Source organism: Cupressus sempervirens, chromosome 3 (assembly GCF_028749045.1).
Source record: "Cupressus sempervirens isolate cs-2001-9-10 chromosome 3, ASM2874904v1, whole genome shotgun sequence".
Classification (NCBI taxonomy): Eukaryota; Viridiplantae; Streptophyta; class Pinopsida; order Cupressales; family Cupressaceae; genus Cupressus; species Cupressus sempervirens.
This window is the reverse complement of record NC_143120.1, coordinates 699,250,066-699,271,276: the sequence shown is the minus strand read 5'-3', so window position 1 is coordinate 699,271,276 and position 21,211 is coordinate 699,250,066. Positions and strand designations below refer to the sequence as shown.

At 34.6% G+C, this 21,211-nt stretch overlaps 1 protein-coding gene across 15 annotated transcripts; it reads right to left on the bottom strand.

Moving 5' to 3' along the window:
- Positions 1 to 354: 354 nt before the first annotated feature.
- Positions 355 to 16,332, bottom strand: LOC149568664 (large ribosomal subunit protein eL18y-like). 15 transcript variants are annotated; one of them, XR_016362608.1, is made up of 7 exons: positions 15,920 to 16,295; positions 12,333 to 12,380; positions 9,532 to 9,724; positions 3,810 to 3,991; positions 1,807 to 3,591; positions 907 to 1,707; positions 355 to 766 (listed from the first exon to the last, which is right to left on the bottom strand). XR_016362608.1 is itself a non-coding variant. In XM_089821540.1 (7 exons), exons 3-4 carry the CDS (start codon positions 9,631 to 9,633, stop codon positions 3,860 to 3,862), a joined length of 234 nt encoding a protein of 77 aa, XP_089677666.1. In that variant the 5' UTR covers positions 9,634 to 9,724; positions 12,333 to 12,380; positions 15,920 to 16,326; the 3' UTR covers positions 355 to 1,707; positions 1,807 to 3,317; positions 3,456 to 3,591; positions 3,810 to 3,859. The 15 variants fall into 15 exon arrangements, 6 of the variants coding, with proteins under 6 accessions (XP_089677666.1, XP_089677668.1, XP_089677664.1 ...); XR_016362604.1 differs by having other exon boundaries at positions 355 to 566; positions 719 to 1,707; positions 15,920 to 16,294; XM_089821540.1 differs by having other exon boundaries at positions 355 to 1,707; positions 1,807 to 3,317; positions 3,456 to 3,591; positions 15,920 to 16,326.
- Positions 16,333 to 21,211: the final 4,879 nt, after the last annotated feature.

Genomic DNA, 21,211 nt, shown 5'->3' with positions numbered 1-21,211 from the left:
TTTACTGTACATGCTAAAGTTTTGAAGTGAGTATTTCCTCTTATATTTAAGATATATTTTTATTGATTTAAATAAATAAATAAAATTCTTAACTGTCTACTCACAAGAATTTATGTTTGCAAAATATTTTAGGGAAAAATATACGTTTCTCAAATTTCCAATAAGTTTGTCCATCTTCCAAAGAAAATTTCAATTGTTTTTCTTACATACATTTATAGACAATGCCAAATCATTTCATGTCTTTTCTTTTATTGAACAAAGCAGACGGAAAAATGCATAATAAAGACAATTAAATTGTTGCCAAATCAGAACCAGCAGACCATAACAGTTCAAGAGATCATACAACACAGATCATAAAGGACAACACAACTGTGATGACAATTACAAAAATCATACCACTGTCACAAAAGCTTAGCAATCCTTAACACTAATGGAATAATGAAATATTACAAGCTGAGTTTTAACATTGGAGTTGTTTAGAGCAAAGCATTATTATATAATTGTAGCAGTTCAAACTTAATTCTATCGTGCTGGTGGTTGATCTTCCGTTGTTCTATGTATCTTCCCTACAATTGAGAACATGAGAAAACCATCTGAAAAATGACATCAGAGTAAAACCTTGGAACCTCTCCTTCCTGGAGATCCTTATGGTTTAAAAAATAGCCATTGCAATAGAGAACATAAGAAAAGTGTTTGAAAAATGGCATCAAGGCAAAACCTTAGAATCTCTCCTTCCTGGTAATCCTTATGGTTTAAAAACACAGCCCTGCAAAACATTTCCAAATGTTTCGTAATATAATTTGCCTCATCGAATCAGTCAGCATGTTTAAGATTTTGTCCCAGAACAGCATCTTCCAACTTAAAGCATGACCAAAAATAGTGAGAATATAAGTAAAAACAGCATACCACTTTTTCTTACACAATATACGGTCCAAAGAAATATGTTCCATATTTTCATCATAATGGCATTTATCAAATTGAATCATCGAACACCTCAGCCTGTCACTGACATGCCTGGATTGTCTCTGCTTTAAAAAGCCAAATCTGAGAACTCAACTTTTTCCAAGTCTTTTCCTGGTGCACATCTTACATGTGGAGCTGCTCTGAGCCTTGCAGCAGAGAGAAGTGGACAAAGATAGCCAGAGGTACAATGGTTATAGGCTATAGCAAGTATGAGTTGAAATAATTTTCTGGAAATTCCTCATCAGATGCGGAATTTCTGAACTCAATATGTGGAATGTCACTCAGGTCCTTCACGATAAATTTCTGGCTGAATTCACATGTGGAGAATAGCTCATGGCTGAAGAAACTTCAAGCTTTGGTAATCCATAAACCTGAGAAGAAAACATGAGGAAATGACATGCAATCCATATGAACAGGAGTATCTCCCATGGGCCACAACAACTGAGACAATAAAGCATTCATTACACTTTGGGTTGCTCTGTCACCAAGCTACTGGTCTTTTTGGGATGGCTTTCTTAGGCACTCTTTATTCGCATTTGTGTGTGGTTTATTTTTCATTTTTCACTAACGTTTCTCTTTATCTGCACTATGCTACTCTGATCTTTAATGGGACGCCTTTTGTAAACCTTTGACTGTCTTAGTAAATTTATGCTGCCTGACAGAGGAAAAACCCATGTCTTGAACAGCTTTCTACTAGTGAGTTACTCGGCATAAGTCAGTCTGTCTCTTGGCCCGCACCTGCTTCTGAATACAGATTTGGAATATAAGCAACAAGCATACATAACTCAGGAAGGACAATTGCTGTCCAAACAATATGTGATTCTAATTAAAAATGTGACTTACCTGTAGAAGTATTAAAAATGGATCCTTAATGTTGCTTTTGCTTTTTGGAGCTTCAGATGGGTGGTGAGCTATCTCTCCTTCAAAGAGGACTCTATTTTCAAATGGTCGGACTCCTCTTTGAAAGCTTCATGGTTCATCTTTTGTCCTTGGATGTTAAGCTTCTTACCATGTTACTATGTCAAATGACCATTACTGGGCAACTCTGGCTTGGGAATATAGAACGTACAAGGTAAAGGGAGCATGGAAGATGCAGAAGGCCAGAAAGTTGTATAATTTAGTGTTTGGTTTTCCTTACCCATTAACCTTTTTCTGCAACTAATCATTCTGCGTTCATGTCTATTGAATCTCTTTTTGCATTCAAGGAGCGGCTTGGACTGTTTGATTTGGACGAGTTTCTCAACCCTCATTTGCTATGCAGGCCTATAGACATTTTGATGGAAAAATTAAAATGCTCTGAACCACTTTTCTTGCAACCCCAATTGCAAAACCATCAGAAAGTGCCATGCCTTAAGAAGCATTCATTGTAAAGCCCATTAATCTCGTCAATTGATTAGTATGATTTATTTTCCACAGAAAATCAAATTGTGAAATTGCTATCATGATTCAACAATGTAGCTTTGAGTCGAACTTATTGATCCATGTTTCATGAGTAGTGGTTCACAAGAACCCATCTCATGAGAATGAACAGAATACTTAGCCTTGCCTCTAGGTGATGCTCATAGAGGGTGAAAACTCAGACTTCTTCGAAGGTCAACTATCCCAATACTACTCCAACTCAAGTGCATTTAATCATGATGTTTCCTCTGAGGTTAAACCCACTTTTCTTGCAACCCCATTTGCAAAACCTTCAGCAAGCATTGTGCCTTATGAATCATTCATTATAAAGCCCCTTTAAGCTCACTAATTGATTAGTATAAAATATTTTCCACAGCAAATTCAATTGTGATATTTCTATTAAGATTCAACTATGTAGACTTTTAGTCGAACTCATTGACCCACGTTCCACGAGTAGTGATTCACAAGAACCCATCTCTTATGCTTCATGTGTAGTTTACTTTTGTTTGGAACTAGGCCAAAAAAAAAATCTCTGATGGGAAATCCTATAATATTGTAGGTCTGCCTTGTAAATGAAGGGTTGGAGAAACTCGAGTTTAAATCAATTAATCCAAGCTGCTCCTTGAAATGCAAAAAGAGATTCAATAGTTAAGAACACATAATGATCAATTATAATAAAGGCTAATTGTCATGAAAAGCCAAACACTATGTTCTACTCATTTTAGGCCTTCCTCGTCTCCTATGCTCCTTTTACCTTGTGCTTTCCATATTGTCAGACCCAAGTTGTCCAACAATGGTCATTCGACAGAGCAACATGGTAAGGAAGTTAACATTCAAGAATTGAAGATGAACCTCCAAGCTTCCGAAGAAGAGTCTGATTATGTGCTGTTGAATTAATATGAGCCTTTGAAGTCCTTGAAACACCCATATAGCATTACTGATTTCTCCAAAATTTCCTATAATTGCCGTAAACACACAACTTAGCATGCATTAAAGATGAGTGAAGCCTTAATTTTGCTCATTACTTATGAAGCTAAACAGAAGGAAATTTGAACATTGAATGATTTAAAACTTGACCCAATGCTACTTCTCGCATCACGATGTTTCTAAAATTTTCTTCCCTTAGATCAGACATAGGGTTTGGAACTTTGGTGTGACTGTGTGGGACATCAGGCACCTTTCTAAAGTGCTTAACACCCTCATGGTAACTCTAGGTCTACACAAAATAACCTGAGAAACATGAAACATTGTTTTAAGCACAAAGCCAACTATGAAACTCATTATTTGGCGAAGTGATCTTAGAGAAAACCAAAGAAAAAGTTCAATAATCATTACTAAACAAAAAATAATATAATTGCAGACAATGAGCAGATAAATAATACAATCTTAAACAACTGATTCATATTTATAAAAAAATTCATTAACACAGCTATGCTCTATTATAGTACCATGTTCTGTCCCAGTGGTGAAAGCAAAGCAAGTTGATCAAGGTCATATTTTACCCTTCTTCCTTTATAATTCTCACCCTAGCTACCTCTATAAATTGTAGGGAGACAAACTTCAACGCTGGAAACTCATGGAGTCTTTTGTCATCAGGTAAAGTACCACCTGACACAGCAACACTGCTCTCCTGAGAAACAAGAAATGAGGAAATTCAACTATACTCAACATGTTGCCCATCCACTTCATCTATAAAGAGATAAAGAAAAATTTAAAAAGCATTCCATTATTTAAAGCATATTAACAAAATTCCTTAATTAGCATTTCAACATAACGGCCAGTTAAAATTTTTAAGTTTCTATTGTACCCCAATGTTCATCTCATGTAAAATCATCTTTCAACATGATATGTAAGGGGTAACATGATAACACTTGTAATCTAGTGAAATACACAAAATCCTTTTACAAATACCGGTGCAAGAAAGATGATATGTAGGATATTCTTTTATTATAGTTTGATCTATGTACTCAAGATGCATTGCACTCAAGAAACCTCAAGGTTTAGTCAACCAAGGGCATAGATTGTAATGAATTGTGCTAGGCATGAAATCTATCTTGGTTAACTTACAAGGATGGATTGTGCTGGGCATGAAATATATCTTGGTCAATTTACAAGGATTGTGCAGATTCGTTTAAAATATAGCTTTCTTTATTGCAACTTGTGTATTTGTGAACAAACAAATTTGCAGCTTCTAATTGATGTGTCACTCCGTTATCTAGATCTCATAATATCCTTTGAGATGTTCTTGAAGAATTTCTAGGATGTTCTTGAAGAATTTCAAGGTATTTAACCTCTTCTATGCTTGAAGCCTCTTATTTATCTATCTAATTTTCATCTGAAAAGAATCATCTTCATATCATCTAAACTTGAAACTATTTCATGATGAGACAATGCTTTGCATAGATATGACAAAAAAATATTCCTCTCCTCATATATTACTACCAAAATACAATGTAGATTATGTAGGGAACATATACTTGTTGGCAGTAAGCCAACATCCCTCATTGGATTCGCGACATGGTTTAATAGCCTCGTGTGTATTCTATAAGTCTAGTGGATGTATCAAGCATTGTCAGGTTGATCTTTTGGTGCAACGACAGCCCTAGCTTGTAACAAGTGGTATCAAAACTTAATCATAGGTTTGAATCCTCGAGGCTATGGTGAGTAATGCTAGGAGGGGGATTGATGGCAGTGGCAGTGGGTCAATGCCCCTCACGGGATTTGCAACATGGTTTAATAGCCTCCTGTGTATTCTATAAGTCTAGGGGTTGTAGCACACATTGACAGGCCGATCTTTTGGTGCAATGGCAACCCTAGCAGTTAACAAAACCCCGATTAAGCAAGGTCGACCCAGCAAGTGCTTTTTATTAAATTTAAATTTTTTTTTTTGGGTGGCCAAATTGGGAGGCCTTAGGTTGGTATATATGGATGTTAGTGTTTCCATATTGGAACACAATTTTGTTTTGGAATAAGAAAAAATGATCTGTTGGCCTGAGGGTGTAGCTGCTCAACCTCAATAGTCAAGGTGCATAGCCTCTCCTGGGACGAATTTGTAAATTGCAGTTGTTTGTTTCTGTCCTAGCACATTTCAGTGGTATCAGAGCCTAGTTTCTCTACCAACCTGTGGAGATGTTATGCGATTGAGTCAAAGAGATCAGCGTGCTCATGAAAGAGAACGAAAGAAGGCAACAACGAATTTATCAAGGATAGGAGGCAGCGGATTTGGTGAAATGGAACAAGATCATTCCAAAGGATTTGGTGAAATGGAAGAACCTCCTAGTTGAAGATGCTACTTGGGAAGGGGTTGAAATTTTCAAACATCCGAGTTTAAGATTGCTTGAGGACAAGCAACCATCTAAGGGAAGGGACTATAATATCCCCAATTGAGTTGGGCCGACCCAGCAAGTGTTTTTTATTATATATATATATTTATTTATTTATTTATTTTTTTCTAGGTGGCCAACTTGGGAGGCCTTAGGTTGGTATATATGGATGTTAGTGTTTCCATATTGAAACACAATTTTGTTTTGGAATAAGAAAAAATGATTTGTTGGCTTGAGGGCATAGTTGCTCAGCCTAAGTACTCAGGGTGCGTAGCCTCTCTTGCAATGAATTTGTAAATTTCAGTTGTTTGTTTCTGCCTTAGCACATTTCATAATCACAGGTTTGAATCCTTGAGGTTGTGGTGAGTAACGCTAGGAGGGAGATTGATGGTAGTGGCAACGGGTCAGTGCCCCTCACGGGATTTGCGACATCGTTTAATAGCCTCTTGTGCATTCTATAAGTCTAGGGGTTGTAGCACACATTGATAGGCCGATCTTTTGGTGCAATGGCAACCCTAGCAGTTAACAAAACTCAAACCACAGTTTAACTTAATTACTAAATAGTAAATATCCTGTTCGCTGATAGATACAAAATCAACTATCTTTGGATCAAAGTTAGTTTTTCATATAAATGAAATGTTAGATATTTCAAAAGTTTTGACATATAACTAAATGGAAGTCATGACAATTAATTGCTTCATCACTTGGCAATATTTACACTAGCTATATTTGTGCCGGGTCAAAACTAAAACATAATAAACATCCAAGCACAACCAAAGACAAGTCAAAATGACATTAAATTGACACAAGCTCAATAACGTTGTGTCTGGCATTCTCTACAAGTAGGAATAATCTTCCAGAAATAGGAAATGTTAGTAGGAAAATCCTTGAAGGCTGACAGAATCAAGTCAATTACTTAATTATATATTCTATGTTACATCCCAATTTTTGACCTAGCTTGAAATATAGACGTTGAGGTTCACATGAAATCGGTTGGCAGTTTAATTTGATATAATCTGGCGAAATGGTAAAATGGTCGTTATGATTTCAAGTGAAGATGACATGCTAGTTGATCGTTAATTGCAAATTCATGAAATTAAGATGAAAGGTTAACTAATATGATTATTTATAATTTATAATTTAATTACAGAGAAATTCCTTGCAGGGAGAATGTCGAAGGGGGGTGGAAGCACTATCAGAAAAGAATTAGGCAGGGCATCACCATCATTGAACAGACAAGTAGAGGACCTAGCGATTTGAAATAGGATGCATCTCTGGAACTGCATGAGTTGTTAATAATTAATTTAATTTAATTAATTAAGTTTAAATATAAACGTATTCTTAAAAGATTTTAAATTATCTTTCGTCATATTATTTTTTAATAATAGTTTATATATATGTGCATTTGAATATAAAAATGTTTTGGCATCTTTATAATTTAATAATTTAATAAAATGATGTTTTAAAGTACTTATAAGATTTTTATAATTTTCGAATTATAAGAATATTTGAGTTATTTTCCAGTTACAACCTTTCAACTCTATTATCTCTAATTTAATATTCTTTAATAATGTAATTGGCATAATTAATCGATTTAACTCTTGACAAATTGAATTATATAATTTTTCAACTTTATGTTTCTTTTAAAAAAATTCGATTTGATGGGTATTTGAATAGTTTTTTTTGATAATTGGTGGTAGTCAAAGAGTCTCGGCCAACTTTTTAAAGATGCTATGAATCGTACTGGAGAGCGATCTTTTCTCCACTCTTTCCTTCATCGCTTATCTGCTACAAATTATACCAGGTCGAGTCGGACGTCCTCAGGAGAATAAACAACCATTATTCATAGTCCCAATTTTCCATTCTTTCCTAAACTTCACCGGCGGTAGGAAGTCTAAGGAAAATACCTTCAACGAGTGATCAGGAGTTTCAGGCTGTAGAAGGAAGAGTCGTTTCACAAGTCATGTATCTTCTATTATCTCTGTTAAGATTTAACCCGACTATAGTCGGCTTTTTCTTTTAAATTGCTGAGCGGTATACCAAAGAAGCAAGGCAAATCGATTTTCATGGATTGCAATGACTATTGTTAGTCAGTATTAATAGGCAGAGATTTAATGCGTTTTTCATGAACATATTCCTTCTTTAAACCATAATCACCCATAGTCAGCTTTTTATGCAGTCTTTCCTGTAGGCAGACGTACAGAATTTTACATACGTATTGGGAATTATTATGTCTTTTTGAATCATCAATCTATATATATAACCCAATGAACTTCATTACCAGTTGGTCTTTTCATTTCCAAAATTGTCTAATCATTTGTAGAATGACTTGATTCTTGTTGTGACCAAAAACCAGAAGAAGATATCCATAGTAATTCTTTCCAATAACAAAATCATTATAAACTGTTGTAGATCAGTCAATCTCTTTAGTCTTAATTGCTAATCAAATCAAATAATTGGATTGATATCTGAATGGATAATCACTCTGAATTTTTCTTAAGGAGGAGTTTATCTTTTGATAGTATTTACTATAAGATTTGGAATTAGTAACCAAAACAAAGACGAGTTACATAAAACAGAGTACCAAGGAATTCACCAGGCTATGAGCCAGAATTACATGAATAAGGTACAATAAAAATCAAAAAGGTTAATTGTTCAAGCACCAAGGAGTCACCGGCCTGATGGCCTGATTATGGTGAAGAGGTGTTGATGAACCTGTGAAAAAGAAAAGCAAGAAAGAAATCGGTAACCTATAGAATCATACATAAACAAACTAATATATATTAGCTCATGCATATTCCTGTTATGGGATCTCCTACTGTCAAGTCGTATGGCGTGTTATATATCACGATGCCCAATGGATGGAATGATGTTCCCTATCAATTCCGAGTAGGGATGGCCTTTCTCGTTAGAGATCATGTGGGGATATATTGTGGTCCGAGGTTGGGTGGTTAAGCCCCTAACAATGTTTCACCTCTTTCAACATGTTGGATATGCGTCAAACAGAGATAAGCCATGCATTCAATTGTTTATCGGAAACAAGTATTATATTTTTAATTATGAGGTAAGATTAAATTGAAGTATTTCATTGTTATCATCATTTTACTTTCGTATATATATGAATAACGATTATAAGTATATTTTCTAATCTTAAGTTACTGTCACAGATAAGTAATCGAAAGGAAAAGAAATCCGAAGCCCTAATTGATTGTGTGACAGCTGGAACCTTAAATGATGCAATGGTATTGGAAGCCCTAGTTGAATCCGTGGTCGTGGAAGCCCTAAATTGAATCTGTCGTCATGGAAGCCTTAAATTGGATCCGTGGTAAATGATGCCCTAATTGATACAATGGTATGTGATGCCCTAATTTAAAGTAATAGAAGTATTTAACTGTAATTATCATTTGATTATAAGATGGCAGATTTTAGATGATAATTGTCAAGTGAAATTGTTAGTGTATTTGTGGACTAACCTGGGTGGTTGCAGAAGCATCCCTAGTTTGATTCGAACTCAGTTTTACAAGGTATGTGGTTTTCAATTTCTGTAGTGATTTCATTTGATGGTAACTCAAGTTTTTAGTTAAGAAATTTTGTTTAACTGTTTTTAATGGTAAATCTTATTCACATGAACATGAATGATAAAACTGTCTTCCTATGAAACAAAGTAGTAACTGTATTCTTTGAGAATGTTGAATGATAAATTTAGACCGGGGAAATCCAGATGTGACATTCTACTTCTTGTAGCAATAGATCAGTGAGACAAGTTTGCACTCAAACATCCACACATGGCAACAAATTTTGGTTCCAGCCAAAAGAGACTTTCATTAGAGGTGCCAATTAAACTTACCCAAAAAGTATACTTATTCAATATCATGCCTTCCTTCGGCATCTGACGGACCATGTCCGTGACTCTTTTAACATACCCATGGTGTGCAAATCCTGTAATCATGGTATTTTTTATCAGACAGCTTGCACTTTAGTTTTACTCCCACATTTTGAATACATTTCTGCTAGCAGACCATATAGACTTTCAAACCTCTCTGCTTCAAAGCAACCAAAGGTAATTCACAATCAGAATGATATATGAAACAAAATGAAGAAACATGAATTACTAGGCAGATCTTTCAATTCTACGAAAAAAATGATATATGACATGAGAAATGATTTTCATTGTGTTATCAATCTAAGAATTATTTTCTAAATCTGGATAGACAGTTATAAAAAAAATGATCCTTTACCTACTAGTACAATCTACCCTCACTTCTCTAATTATCTCTGCTTAACAGATTAGACAGATATAATGCAGAGTTTCTACAGATATGGCATAGAGCTTCTCGCTTCTTTATAAAACCCATGAAATAGACTTGCAAGTTGCAATTCATACAAGCAATTGAACATAGATAAAAAATATTTTGGGCCAAAGAACAAACGTGGTAAAGAGGCATTAACAACTAAAGTAACAGTGGATATGCCTCGGGTAGTTAAAATGTGTTTGAATATTTTATACACTCAATTGCTTTCATTTTTTTACATGTAATGGATGAAGCCCTTCTTGCTGCTTGCAAACTTCAACTAGAACAAGACATTGAAATGCTTAAGTGAAGGCAAATCTACAAAAAAATGAAATTGTAAGTTTCTATTTTAGATACGATGGTTGGTCTTTTTCTTTGTATGCATTCTTTTTAGAGAAGTCTTTCCTATATAGCAATTCTGCAAAACAGTTTGTCGAATAATGATATTAGTCCACTCATGCCCATGCTTGCAGAAAAACCTGCTAGTTTATTTGTTTATTTACACCCTTAGTTGGAATCTCTTGTCATGATAATGCAAAATTGCAAGAAAAATAAATTGAGATTGAGAACAATAAACTATAGATATGTTTGTTTATATCTTTTTCAAATATACAGATACGTGCAAGGCTGAGACATCCAACATGCTATTTTTATTATTTGGTTACACCTGACTGAAAATTCCACTTTCCCTACAGGCCACTAATTTTCAAAAGGTCATTTGTAGCTCCCCTAAGACCCTTTTGAAAATCTGAGGCATTGAGGAAATGCCCTGGGTTTTCAAAAAACATGCTGTCTCTACGTGTGAGTGTTCTTCAGGTTCTGCCCTGGGGCTTTGTTGACAGCTAGTTTCCTTATATTTTGGTTGTTTGGACCCTCTATTTTAGGATTATGACAGAATTATATGTCCCTCCACATCCTTTACCTTCCATAAATAGCTGAGTCCAAAGTCTGCCATTACATGAAGACAAATTGTACCACTTGCACCTATACAAATGCTTAGACCTATTTTTCTCCTAGCTCATCTATAATTGTTAGATTCATTTAAGCAGCCATACAGAAGACTTCAACTTTGTTTTTGCATGTCTCACCCACTTAATTATTCCACATCTTCACTGACATTATTTTGTGTTCACCAGTAGGAATTTGATCAAGCGATTGCTACTCATTTGCTTCAAATTCTTGGCACCTTTCCCACACAATGCTATCATACAAATGAGGAATACTCGAAAATTGATTAGTGATTAATGTACACTCCATTTTGGGTTATTAAGGGTCCTACATATGTCAGGGGAAATATATGGACTGCCACTGCCACCAATGCATATCATGGGTATGGCCATTGTTATTCATGCTAGATTTGCAGTAAAGGTCTCACATTTTTGTATCACATTCATATGTTCATGTACGGATTAAGAAGTTGTCAGCAGCACATTCTCTAACACCTCTTCTTTTATTCGTACTTGTTTAAAAATGAAAAATATTAACCATATTTTATGGTCGAATTGATAGCTTGTTCTGTGACATGTTTCACTTTATGTTTATTATTTGCATTGCAATTAGCCTAGACTTACCGATTTACTGTTGATCAGTTGGACCTACATCCTCTCATACCCATCTGACATTCAGTTTTTTTTTTAACTAGATATTAAAACTTATTGATGTTGGTGCTACACCTCGTAATAATTGCATAATTATTATACATCTTGTGAAACCTTTGTGATTGTGTGCTTGCTTATTCTTAAGCCCATGTTTTGATGGCCTGCACATTGACATGCATGGTGAGACATGTATAACCCTTTTAAGAGTTCAAAGGTTATGAGTGGCTTACTCCAATATTTGTAGATTTTCGAGGAAACTTTTTCTTGTGAGTTGTCTAGTGGCATGTGATATGTAAGATAGAGAGGATTGATGTGGCCTCAAGTGACTGTGTTTTGACCTATGTGGCTCAAATTGACAACCTAATAAAAATGAAAATGTGATGTAACACAAATAAAAATGTAAGGACCAACCAGCAGTGCAAAGAGCCTTTTGACCTACCTAGTGAGAATTAAAGTTGAGCTATCAAAAATTATGAATACATGCTGAGAAGTTATCTAGGGTGCAGGTAGGAATCACCCAACTCACTTACGCTACGAATGGTCACCTATTCACAAATTAAATTCCCCATCACTTTCAGAAATTGTTAATCCTAACCTTCAATAAATTTTGAGAATAGAAAAAGCTTTCTGCTTCCGTACTGGGGCAGGTGAATGAATGAACTACTGTTCTTCCCAAATGCAAGGGCTTTACAATGCTTAACCTAGGTTTCGTTATTATCTAAAAAAATAGATTGAAATTAAAAAGAGCATAGCACTACCTGCTTGAGATTTTGATGAAGACAACTTTTCTCTTCCTTCCTCTGAAACTGCAGGATATGATTAATTTTAGTTCTTGTAAACAAAAAATATATTAGACCAAACACTAAACACCAAGTGATAGGAATGTTCTTTCACTTTTCAATAACAATTATGTCTCAATCAAATTTAAGAATAACATGCAAATATGTGATAATGAAAATGATTACTGGGACAATGTGCTTTTTGTTACTATTCTTAAATCCTCGAGAGCTTGAAATAACATATGACAACTAGTTAGAAATGTATCTAAGACAACATATTTTTATAAGTTGTTCGGTTCCCGATGAAGAGTGCTACCCTTAATACCATAAACACATAACAGAAACAAAGAAACAACAGCAAATGCAAGAACAAAATATGGACTTCTTATTATTGCCACAAATGTGGAATTACAAAATTCAGATTTACAATATGCTAACCCACATGAGAGCCGTCATTACAGTAATCTGCAAGACTAAGCTGTGAACTATCACCCACAACTATCCTAGACAATGTTCAGCTATTTCTTAAATAGGCAATTTTATGTTGTCGGGGAATGTTATAGACATTCAAACTTAATACCTAGGGCCGACAGACCCTAACAATACATATAAAGTCGGCCAAATATATTTTTGACATTCATTTTGGATGTTTTGGTTGGCCCAACTTTGGAAGACCAAAACTCTTGAACCATTGCTCCAATTGGCTATTATAACCACTTTTCGGGAAACCCCAGTTCCTGATCTATAGGCTCGACTTTGTGCAAGTGCTCATTCCATCGAGTTTTCGGACCTCATCCGGGCACTCTAAGGCCTCCAACGGTGAGCCTGAAGTTTATTTACCAAAAAAGCGCCCATTCCGTCGATTTTTTGGACCTCATTCGGGCACTCTAAGGCCTCCAATGGTGAGCCTAAAGTTTATTTACCAAAATTGCAAACCAATAATCCGCAATAAATCCATGAATACACATGATATGTCACTGAGCCTCAACTGGTAGGCTGATATATCCAAGATGAATATCCACATCTGAAATTAGGACATTCCGAGCTCATATGACAAACTTACTAAAAATAGTAAGTTCCTAGAAATAGTAACCCCCTGTCTACTATTGGGTGATGCAAGATTGCTCTTACACATTAGTTCCACATAAGAAACGGTAATAACTTTCTGTAGAGTTCAAATATAAAGAATGCACAAAAGGAGATAACAAGTGGGAAAGACCGGCAATTTGTTTCGAGACATAGCTGCTAAGTCATCATAACTCTCACTATCAAAGCCTGTGGAATACAAGATCAAAAGGGATATATTTTAACAGCGCCTTATTGCATCAGTAGGACCATCATCAGATCCTTCTCATGTAGAGGACAGTGTACATTCATGCCATACAAGTGGGAAAGACATAAGATTGTTCTTACGCATCAGTTCCACATAAGAAACAGTAATAACTTTCTGTAGAGTTCAAATATAAAGAATGCACAAAAGGAGATAACAGGTGCGAAAGACCGGCAATTTGTTTCGAGACATAACTGCTAAGTCATCATAACTCTCACTATCAAAGCCTGTGGAATACAAGATCAAAAGGGATATATTTTAACAGCACCTTATTGCATCAGTAGGACCGTCATCAGATCTTTCTCATGTAGAGGACAGTGTACATTAATGCCATACAAAATTCTGAAGGTTATAGGAGTCAAGCAGATGGGATAGGAAAGTTGAAGATATGCCATCGATGCTTGAACAGTTATAGAGATAAGTGATTGACAACTCAAGAATTCATCTATTGAGGAGTGCAATGCCGTGAAAAATTGAAAATCTGATGATTATACTCGCGATACATCTAATAGTGTGTTCCAAAAACTCTTTGCAAATAAAATAAAATAAGGCAATGAGAATTATAACCATAATTACTTATCACAAGATATTTGTACTTTCTTTTATTATCACTACAAATAATTTCAAAATGGAAGCTAAGCTGATCTATTCTACTTTAGGCAATTTGCAAGTTGCATATAGTAATATCCCCATTTGGAATATTATCTTATTAAATTGCTGGCCTCGCATGTTTCAAAACCAAGTAATGTCACAAATCAAGATAAGATTACCAGAAAAATCAGGTATGCTTGCAGCAATTAAATACAAACAGTACTATCAACACTGCAGCCCAGTCAAAAAATATTTATTTACTTTTAGTTTAAGAATAACATATATTTCTGAAACTAAAAATCCAAATAAATTATCACGGGAAACCAGCAATCAGTTTATCACATATGGTGCTCAACAACCTGTCCATCAAATGCAATGAAATGTTACCAACGTAGCCACAAAAAATAGCAACTATAACACTGAACAATCACAAAGCTCCGCGGCAAAGTCACAACTAGAGCCTACACAAGTGACCTCAAATCCTCAGTTGTCTACCACAATGAAGCTCAAATCTAATCTCTGAATAAGATCAGCTGAATCTGAATCAGGAGCAACCATTTGCTAATCCAGAGATGGAAAACAAGGGGTTTTTGTCCTTTGATCTGCATAAATAGATTAATCTGATGGATAATCAATTTGAGGGAATGGATTCATAAAACAAGCATGTGTGCTTCGACTAAAGGCCTTGTTTATATATAAAACCCCTGCCTTTTAGATCTTTGATGACTTATCTTCACCACTAGGACTGTAATTTAGTGTAGGGACACATTGCACATATGATACACGAAATTGCAAACATATCTAAAATGTTGTTGTTAGAAAGCATTGGTCAGTAAGTAATTGCAATTGTTAAGAGTTTGAACAAAATTGACAATTCTATCTAGGTTTTCTGACATATAATTTGCATGTATGATTTCTGTATTGTTTGAACAAAATTGACAATTCTATCTAAATTTTCTGACAATATAATTTGCATGTATGATTTCTGTATTGTTTGAACAAAATTGACAATTCTATCTAGGTTTTCTGACAATATAATTTGCATGTATGATTTCTGTATTTAGCTTAGTAAGCTTTGTATTTTTATCAATTTGTCTATGCTTATGATGCAATACAAAGCTTACACAGTTAAACGCAGAATAACTGCCAAATATAAGTTGATAACAAGAGTCCATTGAAAAATAACAGAGACAGAGAGATATGAACATGCAAGGAACAGATCAATATATTCTAATGACTTAGCAAGTGCCATCCCATCAACTTACTATCTCTGTATCTAAAACCACTAGAATTTTTAGTATAATTAAGACATTTCATAATGCAAATTTTCCTCTAATAATATGTCGGAACAAAACAATTGTTTAATCATAAAATAATCTAATACATATGGTACTGAGCTACTGGGTTCTTTCCACCGTTTCCCTTTATTTTCCTACAGTTGCAGGCCTGAGAAACCTCGACAAAGGTGGGAGAGTAGAAGCTAGAAGAGAAAGTAAACTAAATTCAGTCTGTAGTAGCTTTGGGAAATGAGGCATAGTTGGAATGCATGAATTCTTTATTGGGTAACCCAGTGAAGCCCGCATTTAATTCGCTTCGAAATATGCAATTTGATTAAAAATGTAAGGGAAAGAAGAAAATTAACTACCTTGCGTCGTAAACTTCCTATCCCTCGATAGATTCAGCTAAAACTGCAGCAAATGTGTAAATCCGACAACAATTCCTTCCTTTTCCCAATTTTTTTAAGTAGAGTTCTTGTTCACCCATTTATTTTGAAGCCAGCGTAGACAGCGAAAATAGACAGCGAAAAGTATGCAAAATAATACTACTGCCAACATCCGTCATTTCTTGGGTCGTTGCCCTGCCTCTGTAATTGATCTGAATATCCCAATGAAACAGCGAAAATATGTAACTTAGACTTCGTTTCGTAAGTCCTCAGAAATCGACCCGGCTAAATAAATGGACTCCATGCAAGATGCGAATTGTCACTCTCGTACAAAGTTATATGCTTTGCCGGGATATTCATTCCAATCCCAATGAAATCTTTTGGTTCTCGGAATAGGATTAGGAAATTAGGAATATGTTCTCTATTTTTCATTTGGTCCGTCAATTGGAAAAGGGAATGGAAATATATATTCCCATTTTGACTCTAAAATGAGTTTATGTCTATTCCAAAAAATAGTTGTTATTGGAATAGTCATTCATATTCCCAATATGTATTCTTATTCTCAATTTATATGCCTGCAACCAAACAGAAGCTTAATTCCTCTGTATGTCCCTGAACCAATGCATGAGTGGCCAGTTCAACCGCCTAGTGTACTGGGCATGAAAATCATGTTAATGGCCAAGGCACCTTGGGCCATAAGGGCCCATTTGGTTGTTGGAATATGATTTAGAAATAGGAATCTAAAATCTTTGATTTGGGATTCTGGAACTTAAAATTCGTATTATGGTTTCTAGAATTTATTTAGGGACTGTTTGATTCAAACCCAAAAATATTTGGTTCAAAAAATGAATATAAAAGTTACAGTGAGAAAGACGATTCATACCTCCATTTTGTTCAAGGACCTGTTCATGGTGCTTCCAACTCCACACATGCCAAAAATGTCGATGTTCATTGTAAAATAAAAATTCAAGAAAAAATTAAAAGAAATACGAAAGAAATTAGATGTGTGGTACTAGTTATTTTATTTAATCCAAACATATGGGCAAGTGCAACAATAGTCGAAATGTTTCCCCCAATTAAAAAAAGTGTATTTGTATGAATATCTGCAATAATCTTTTTAATTTCTTCAAGCAACACCTACTAATTTTTACAAAATGGTGTTCAAAGGGTGCTCGAAGTAGATGCAAAGGGTATCATTTCTTGAAACACCTCAACTCTCTCGATTACAACTCAATTAAATTTCAAAAATAAGTGCAAAAGTAGGTGCTCCCAAATAGACATCTAGATATCAAACCCAATTAAATTTCAATTTAGTTGAAATCCTAATTTTCAAAAAGTGGGATTTAAAATGGGAATTCCAAATAACAAGTATTTTGAGGGGAGACAAAATTCTTGTTTTGGGGGTCAAATGGGGATACTGAATCCACATTTCCCTGAATTCCAATTCCTATTTTGCAGACCCAAACAGTGGATTAGAAATTTTTGAAGATTCTAAATTCCAATTCCCACTCAAATCTGCGATCCAAACGGACCCTAAAGGTTTGGGAGGTGGGAAATGGGTCTCACCCTGCCCCAACCATTCACCCATGTTTTTTGGAGTGTTGTGCCTTCCATTTGGAAGAATGTGTGCTTTTTGAGACGCGCCCCCACACCCCATCGACCCCACTTGCCATGTGGGTAGGAATTGGGAAGCACGTGACCCTAAGGAGGAAGTGTTGGAGTTAGGGTATTGGTTTGTTTAGTAAGAGCTTAGTGATAAGAGTGTAGGCAAAGTTAGGTGTAGGGTTAGAAAATATATTAGTGTTGTGTTAAAAGTTGGTAGTGGTTTGAGTTGGTAAATATGTAATGTGAGGTTAGGGAAGTATTAAAAGTTAAGGTTGTAGGATGTTTTAAAAGGAATTGTTATGTTGAAAAGGGTGGGTGGATAGAGTGTTGGGTTATGTGGATTCAGGTTTAGCATTTTAGTTAGTGAATAATATTGGAATTAATAGGTGTTTAATGCTATCCAATCACATAGTTCGTAAATAGTATGATTTGGGGATTAAACGATTGGGGTTTAGAAATCCAATGGTAGTTAGGGCAATTTTAAGTGTAGGTGGGTATTACTATTTATGTAGCAATATTATATATGTATATATGAATTAAATTTCTAAAATAATATGAGTTTAAATATTATAGATCTAGGTAGATCCTTGTAGCCATTAATGTTAATGAGGAAGTATAAAGTAACAATAAGTAATAGTAATTTAATTAGTAAGTAACATTAATAAATTAATTAAGTTAGTAACTAACATAGGTGGTTAGCTAGGAATTATTCTAGGAAATATACGGTTCATCAATAAACTGAAAATTAGTATAGTTGTTATTAGTTGGTACTAAATAATAATAATTTTTAACCTAATTAGAGGTTTCTTAACATATAGTTAGACAGATTGGCAATTGGAGGGGATTGAGTCATTTGAGATGATGCTTGAAATATCATTTAGGGTTAAATGTTATAGATATGATAAGTGATATATATATATATATATATATATATATATATATATATATATATATATATATATATATATATATATATATATATATATATATATATGGTGTTGCTAGGTAATCATATTGTTCCATGTAATTTAGTTATCACACTTAAAACTTAGGATGTACCAATATCACTACAGGTTATTTAATGAACCTTGAATTCATATTATACGATACACTTAAGCAAGGTGCATGTTTAGAAACTTAATTGTGAAAACAAAATAAGATATCTAAGATGTAGGTTATTAAGGTCAAATGGGAATTATCTAGCTCTATAATATTAGTGGTGAATGAGTTATAATTTGGGAATTGAAATGTAATGATGCATCTTATGTAGGATAGCTAGTCATGGTTCAATATGTTTGATAATATAACCTTGACCCTTAATCAAGTGCATAACACAAACATTATATTTTCAATACGTATACCATTTAATGTAACCCCACCCTAGATGTAGAAATCTTGGTTTATATTGAGTTGAACCCCTTGACAAAACAACTGGTAAACCCTAATGTATACTACCATCAAGAACACAAAGAAGGTGACCATCGTTCCATCTGATTATAAAGTTGTATCAATAAACTACTCCCTAGTTTCCAATGCCAATTAAGAGATGAACCTTCAACCAACCCAGTAAGGATCACTACATTTAGGGAATTGAAAGTTCATGCAACCCTATAAACATAACTGTTAGGTATCCCACATATTTGGCTCATCAATAACCTAGTTGACAATGTATAGTCCCTTATGTGAGATCCTAAAGGCTATCTTCAAAAAAATAAAAATAAAATTGTAGTTAGGTTTTTGCCTTGTAAATTTTGGGCATGACACCCCTATGTAGCTCCTACTAAAAACTCTTGTCAATACAGAACACACAAGACACAAACAGTGGGGCCAATTAATGTTATTGATGACAAGAGCTAGACTAAAAGACTTTGGTGATTTAGTTATTCAAACTAGTGTTGATTAAATCTTTCATATTGTGTCAAATGAATGAGAGAAAAATGTAATGCTTTGATAGGAGTATCAATTCACATTTATTTATAGGTGATATTGGCTTCGATACCTAATCTTATGCAACACCAATCACTTTAGATTATAATTTCTCAGTATGTACAAAGTCCAAAGAAAACCCAGCCATGATATAATAGTTTCACTAGGTATAATGGTCTCGCCTCTTGTAAATAATTATTGTCTTGTCATGTGTTGGGTGGATATTTTGCAACTGATAGTTTTGGGTAAAATACAGTCACAAAATAGGATGACCAACAACAGCATGTGAGACAGATTCTCTCCTACCTTAAAGGGAAGGCTTCCCCTTCTCACCGTTCCTTGGATCAACTCAAGATAAGCAAGGAGTTGAGAGATTTTGTAAGGGGTTTTACTAATATTCTTTCCTCTTAGCTTTCAGGAAAGAATCCACTTACTCGTGGAGCGAGTAATGGGCAAGATGAAACCTCAAACTATACTTCTATCTAAAGTTGTAAATGGTGATATCGATAAACTAACACTAACTCAAAGGCTACCTGAAAGTGTATCAATTTGGCTCTAAGTACTATTTAACCTATTCTATAAGAATAACCTCTACCATTGGGGCACAAAGACTTCTAGAAGTAGAGAATTATAACTATTTTTCGTGAATTTGAGATGGTAATACAAGTTACAATCAAAGCTCCTAGTTATATATTGTCACAATCACTCCAAGTCAAAGCTTTGGCTCCAATTGCTTCTTAAATCACTATGCTCTTTTATTGAACATACAATAATAACATGAATCAAAGACAATAGGCACAAATTATAGTCAAAGCATTTTTTTTTTTTATCACAATTGCTTCCAGTCAAATCTTTGAATCCAATTGTTTCTTTTTATTCACTTTTCTCCCAAATTTGTACTACACAATCAAAGTTATGCTTGCACAAATGTGACAGAGCTTTCTTGCATACAACAAAAGATGATTTTTACAAAGGGGGAGAACTCTTTTATATACGCACAAGAGCTGAGAAAAAGGTGGAGGAAAAAGTGGGAGCAACTCAACCAACTTTGACATGATCTAACTAATGAGAAAAATTATTGGGTTACATGCAACTGCACATGTAACTTGCATTACATGTAATTACACATTTTCATGTGATACATTCTCTTCAATTACAAATATGAAAAAAGAAGAACAAGAAAGACAGAAGAGAATTGAAACAATCCTAGAGATTGCTCTGAAGGGCCTTGTACTTGGTGATGCAATCCAAAATGATAACAAGATTGAGAGTTCTTGTATTTTGTGCCACTACATTCACCTTGATAACCATAGTGTTGTTTCTTTTGATAGCCTCTAACTCTCTTTGATGAATTGTCCATTGTCATTTGAAATTTTGATGTGATCAAACTTTTTCTTAGTCAAGTTGTCGTGAATTCTTCTTTGTAGATTGACACATTTTAGATTCTCTAATTCTTTGAAAACCTTCTTGACGATGTCTAGATGTAAACTAAGAATAACTTTCCATTAACGCCTTTAACTCATTTTTTGAAGTGTTTGGCACATGGGAATGCATGCAAATGAGAACTTTTGACTTGTAAAAAGTGATTTGGGCTTTCAAGATGTCATTGCATGGAAAATGGATTACATGTAAATGCAACATGTAATGAGGAATGGAAAGTGAGATGACATGTGAATGCGGATGGAGAATGAGTTCTATATTAGTACAGATGATGGATAAGATGAAATGCGTAATGACATGAGA

What these genes read in the sequence shown, in the direction of transcription:
- LOC149568664 (XM_089821539.1), bottom strand. Translation starts at nt 9,633, where the DNA reads ATGATTACAGGATTTGCACACCATGGGTATGTTAAAAGAGTCACGGAC. An exon ending in TGAATAAGTATACTTTTTGG is followed by an intron (nt 3,992 to 9,531) that starts GTAAGTTTAATT and finishes CTTGTTTCTCAG; the next exon opens with GAGAGCAGTGTTGCTGTGTC.